Source organism: Martes martes (assembly GCF_963455335.1).
Source record: "Martes martes genome assembly, chromosome: 10".
Classification (NCBI taxonomy): Eukaryota; Metazoa; Chordata; class Mammalia; order Carnivora; family Mustelidae; genus Martes; species Martes martes.
In genome coordinates, this window is record NC_137898.1 from 96,955,459 (window position 1) to 96,961,488 (window position 6,030).

At 42.5% G+C, this 6,030-nt stretch overlaps 1 protein-coding gene across 1 annotated transcript; it reads right to left on the bottom strand.

Annotated features, from left to right (window-relative positions):
* Nucleotides 1–2,764: 2,764 nt before the first annotated feature.
* LOC308350351 (olfactory receptor 10D1B-like) lies at nucleotides 2,765–3,700 on the bottom strand (the record flags this gene model as incomplete). The annotated part of the gene is made up of 1 exon (XM_080815533.1): nucleotides 2,765–3,700. One exon carries the CDS (start codon nucleotides 3,698–3,700, stop codon nucleotides 2,765–2,767), a length of 936 nt encoding a protein of 311 aa, XP_080671659.1.
* Nucleotides 3,701–6,030: the final 2,330 nt, after the last annotated feature.

The following is a 6,030-nucleotide window of genomic DNA, read 5'->3' on the forward strand; positions in this document are numbered from 1 at the left end:
AATATTTATTATATTTTATTTTTATTTAAATTCTAGTTAGTTTACATGCAATGCAATATTGGTTTCAGGAGTAGAATTCAGTGTTCATTACTTACATCCAATAACCTGTGCTCATCATAATGAGTGTTCTCCTTGACTTTCAACCCTCAATTTGTTCTCTATCATTAAGAGGCTCTTATAGTTTTTCTTCCCTCTCTCTTTTTATTATATTTTACTTTAATCATATGTATATCCACCTCCCATATTTAGCTATAAGCTTCTTTTTAAAAAAAACAGAATATTACTTAGAGATTTTTATGACTTCAGTGTTTAGCATAGTAATTACTCAATACATGTGTGTTTGTTAAAAGAACAAGACAACAAATAAATAATGTAAAGAGGTATCTTTAAGGAATAGCAAAGGGAGTTTAGCTAGGAAGGAGAGTGTGTGTGAGAGAGATGTATGTGTCGCTGGGTGAACATTTGGCTTTGACGAGACTAAAGAGGTATGTTGGATCTGATTGTAAATTTTACAGATCCTTTACTAGTTACTAAGTTATTATAATTCAATCTATAAGCATCAAACAATTGTTGAAAAGCCTAAAGAAGCAGAGTAGTATTGTGTGGTTTGCATTTTGAAAGATACTAGTTTAGAATTAAAAGAATTATGACCGTAACATTTCTTAGGACCTCAGACCGTATCCCCTTACCCCACTCCAGAGGTCACCTTCAGACGGTGTCCTTAGGTCCCATGGACTCTCCATGTCGTTTACCTGGGAGTAGTCTTTGGCCAAGGAATTTTTTTGAGTCTACATGTATGGAGCAGACCAGATACTTGTGATAATTAATGCTCCCAAGAACATCCACCAACCAATAGGGGGCAGGACTTGGCATAAAAATACACCCAGATTCTTTTGCAACTCAGTAGGACAACTTTGAGGTTGTTATACACCATTTTTCAGAAGATCCTTGGTACAGTTGAGCCCCAGTTCCTCACAGTGGTAACCCATTCATTGACACTTGCTTAATTGACTGTTCTTTCCCTGTGTCACTTTCCTTCTCTTTTATCATGTTTTCTGGGATAATCTTCCCCCTAAAATTGTTTATCCTCAAACCTTTCCCTCAGAGGCTGCTTTTGGGAAAACCCAAACTAAATAATATTTTCATTTTCTCTTTTTTTAGAAGGAAGTCTTAAAAAGAAACTGATGATTGTATCCTTGTGTCATATCTATATATACCAAAAAGTAGAAAGAACCCACCAAACATTTTGGCTGTTTAAAATGAAAGGATTCTTATATTGTGGAAATTCACATTTATTTATAAGTAAAAACAACAGAAAGTTAACGTTGATAAATCCGTACAATGGAATTTGCACTTTGGCAGTAATGAACTAATTTCAGACACATGCAAAGACATAAATGTCAAAAGAGTAACATTTAAGTAAAGATAGCAAATTTCAATAGAATTAAATTAATATAAAGTTCAAAAACTTGCAATATGGCATTGAGAGACACAAACATATGGGGTAAAACTTAAAGAAAAATGAGAATAATAAGCACAAAATTCAAGAGAGTAATGACTTCCAGAGGGAAGGAGAGTATGGAATCAGGCTGGGGTCTACGGAGAACATCCAAGACACTGAGGTCCCTTACCCCAGTGGCAGAAGGCACAGACCCAGAGGCACTAGTCTGGTCTGGCAGGTTCCTTGGCTGCTCCCTCATTCTAAGAAGTACAGACAGGAGAAGAGAGCTGGTCTCTCTGTTTTTGCCTTTCTTCTTCCATTACCATCCTCCCTGTGGCCTTGTCTTTCTGTATCACTGTGAGAAGAAACATCATAGCATCTGTATTCCCCAAGTGGAACATTCTCCCCATTGCATTCAGTCGTAAAAACAATGGTTCGCTGTACTGAAATTGTGCATGTTTTCATTCGTCCCATATTTCAGCCAGTAAGTGAAGAAATTTAGTGACGGGGACCAAACTTCATCCCCTTCATTAAACAGAGACACCAAAGATACAAAACAATGATAGCGTGGACCCAACATCACTCCCTGTTGGCAGTGAGCAGTACAAAGCCACGTCCAAAGAGTATCACAGCACAGTCACCCCTCCGTGGATCCCCCATCTGTCCCTTCCACATTCTCATCCACGCCTGCTCCTAGGTCTGAGCCCAGCAGATGAGGTCTGTAGCTGACGTACATCAGTCAGAAGCTCCGCTTCACTCAGACCCACCTCAGCCCTCAGCTGGAGGACTTCTCTTCACACAACTTCTTTACGTTTTTGTAGGGTGTCACTTGAAACCTCGGGTATGCACCCCTCCCATTTTCTTTCAACAACTCCTAGAGCAGTAAAAGGAGGGCTTCACCAATGCAAGCATTTGAGGAGACAATCACTACAGCCAGGTCAAAGAAATGCCAAGGGTGAGGGGGAAAGAAGAGGTAGAGGGGCTGTAGGAGGAGGCAGAAAATAAATACTGGGAAGCAGAAGGTCCAGCTTGTTCTGCTTCCTAGGGAGAGCTCCTTCCTTCTTTCATCAGAAGCATGAGATCCTCAAGAGAGAAGAAGTCCCAGAGCCAGAACACCCGCCCTGGAGCCTTCATTCTACCATTCCCTCCTCATGTGTCCTCCAACAAGTCACATTAAACTCTTGGAATCACAGTCCCCACATTCTAAAATGGAGATAATCATAATAATACCTGTGCTCTCCGATTCAAAAGTATTTGTGAGAACCCCATAAAATTGTTACAGAAGCTACAAAGTGCGGTTGAACCTTCCCCAGTGTTCTATCCCTACAACTGCTCAGGAAGGAAGCCCAAGTGATGTAGCACCTTCCTCAGAGATGATTTGACTTCCTTGTTCCTGAGGCTGTAGATCAAGGGGTTCAGCATGGGGGTGATCAGGTTATTCAGGATCTGGACAGTTGCATCCAGCCAGGGGCTTGGGGTTGGTCTTAGGTAGATGAGGACCACTGGCGTGTAGAAAAGCAAGATGGCAGTGAGGTGGGCACTGCAGGTGGAGAAGGCGCGGCGCCGGCCCTCTGCAGAGCGGATCTGCAAGATGGAGCAGACAATGCGACTGTAGGAGGTGAGGATGAGAAGGAAGCAAGTGAGGGGCATGAGGCCCACACTGATGAACCCCACCATCTCCAGGGCTGAGGTATCAGCGCAAGCCAGCTTCAGCATCACCGGGATATCACAGAAGAAATAGTCCACCTCGTTGGCGCCACAGTAGGGCAACTGGAAGGTGAGAGCGGTTAGAAAGGTGGCCTGAATGCAGCCAAAAAAGGAGGTCCCCACGGCCAGGCTGGCGCACGCTCTGTGGCTCATGATCACCGTGTAGCGCAGAGGGTAGCAGATGGCGACAAAGCGGTCATAGGCCATCACCGTGTACAGGAAGCACTCGGTACAGCCCAGGAAGTGGTAGAAGAAGAGCTGTGACGCGCAGCCTGCGTAGGAGATGACCCGGCTGTTCCCTGAGAGGTAGAAGAGCATCTTGGGGGAGCTCACAGAAGGGAAAAATATGTCACACACAGACAGTTGACACAGGAAGAAGTACATGGGGGTGTGGAGGCGAGTGGAGGAGACAATCGCCAGGAGGATGAGCAGGTTCCCCAGAAGAGTGAAGATGTAGAAACCCAAAAACAGGACAAAGAGCATGCTCTCCAGGTCCTCAGTGTAGGGGATGCCCAGCAGGATAAATTCAGTCACTACTGAGAGATTCCTCATAGCTGTGAGAAAGTCAGACCTCGAAAAGGAAGCCAAGACACCAACGTCCGAATACCAACATCAAATTCTCAAGTGTTTCGCTGATGAGTGCTTTGGCTCTGTTTTTAACAATCAAGACCAACCTTCTTGTGAATGGCAAGATGTATATAAAAACATCAGGTAATAAGAAATGCCAATTTCCATCCCACTCCTGGGAGGAATGTTTTTTAGAGGCTGATGGTTGTCCTCTGTGACTAGATCAGAAGTTTAGAGAGAGATTCAAAATATTCTCATGTTGAGAAATCTTTTTACTGCTGTTCAGTTCTCTCTTTAGTATTTACTGTCTCTAGGCATATTTGTATTTTGAACTCTCATGGTGTCTTTGAGTAACAAACTTCCACGATTCATGTTCCTCTAGAAAAATCAGGGGAGAAATTGTGTTGGAAATCAGAGCACTTCATTTGAATCCTGGCTTTGCCGCTTATTGGCTAAACTATTTAAAACCACTTATACATCTTTGATAGATGTGGCTTCATTGTCTACAAAACGAAAATCATAATTATTATAACAACAATATCAACAATAAAAATATCCTGGTATCTTAGGAAAGTTTATGATATGTCTGTGAGAGTGTCTGGCAAAAACATAAATCCCAATTAAAAGTGTTCCTTTATTTTATGTAACTTAAACTTACTCCTGTAAGTGCTTTCCTTTAACATTGGCATTCGGCAGTTATTTGTCAATAAATGTCTGTTAAACAAATTATTGAATAGGGGCTCCTGGATGGCTCAATGGGTTAAAGCCTCTGCCTTCGACTCAGGTCATGATTTCAGGGTCCTGGGATGGAGCCCTGCATCGGGCTCTCTGCTCAGCGGGGAGCTTGCTTCCTCCTCTCTCTCTGCCTGCCTCTCTGCCTACTTGTGATCTCTGTCTATCAAATAAATAAATAAAATCTTAAAAAAAAACACAAATTATTGACTAGACTTCAATCATATCGTCTTCAGATTACATCCCTCCAGACTTATCTGGTCTAATATCCCCTTCTCTATCTATCAGGAGATGTTGCCCTGGCTTTTCTGGTGCTTTTAACCTTTTCTAAGTAGACGACAGCAACCCTGAAATATTAAGCAAAAGAAGTAGTAGCAACAGAAAAGCATTAGTTTCATGTTATTATGAGGAAGAAATAGAGTGACCCTGACAGCAAGAAGTCGAACAACAGTTCAAACAATGTGATAGCACGGTACGGCGCCTGGAGGACACAGACCCTTCTTCCTCTCATTTCTCCTTTTTTTTTTTTTTTTAAGATTTTATTTATTTACTTGACAGAGATCACAAGCAGGCAGAGAGGCAGGCGGAGAGAGAGAAGGGGAAGCAGGCTCCCCGCTCAGCAGAGAGCCCGATGTGGGGCTCAATCCCAGGACCCTGCAATCATGACCTGAGCCGAAGGCAGAGGCTTTAACCCATTGAGCCACCCAGGCGCCCCCCATTTCTCCTTTAATAATAATACTACATAGACACATGCACACATAGGCATACATACATTTAACCAGTATATCTGTGTTCCAAGGACTGGGCTTAGCACTTTCCAAATGTGATTCCTTTTTTTTTTTTTTTTTTTTTTTTAAGTAAACCTATAAGAAGAAGCTGGTACTATTATTTCCATCTACAAATCAGGAAACTGAAGCTTGGAAAAATTAAGCAATTTGCCCAAAGTTACAGAGCTAATAGGTGACAGAGCTGAGACCCTGTTTCACTGCATTCAGACTGCTCTGTACTCCTAATCATTAGGAAAACTGTCCTCGGCCTCTGCTTTCTAACCCAGCCTGTTCTGCCGCTGAGCAATGACATGTTTCTAGATGGGTTCACATCATTATTTTAAATTAAGGTGGGAAAAGGCTTCTTGTCTTACTTCTTCCTGGTTATTTCCACTCTTGACTTTACAGCACACCTAGTTAATATCTAATGTAGTTTTAGAGATCTCTCCCTTTGACACGAGACCTTACTATCAAACCCCGACATAGGAGCTCTCAGGTGACAGAGTCACATTCAACATGGGGATTGCAATCATAAACAGTGGCAAGTAACACAGCAAAACATGTCAAAGAGAATGATTAAGTCGAAAAGAGCCCCTTGTAAACCTCCCTACAATTGGGCAAAGTGGAAGACAGCAAAGAGAAGCAGGGGCGTTCTGGGGGAGAGATGCTGAGGACAACCTGCTTCTTGTTACTAATTCTAGTCACACCTGCATTGTGTCTCCAAGCAATGCAGATGTTTGTGAGTTCCAATCGCCTCTCCTTGGTCAAAAAAGGTTCTCAGAGGTCTGTGGTCCTTGCCTACAATCAGATATTATA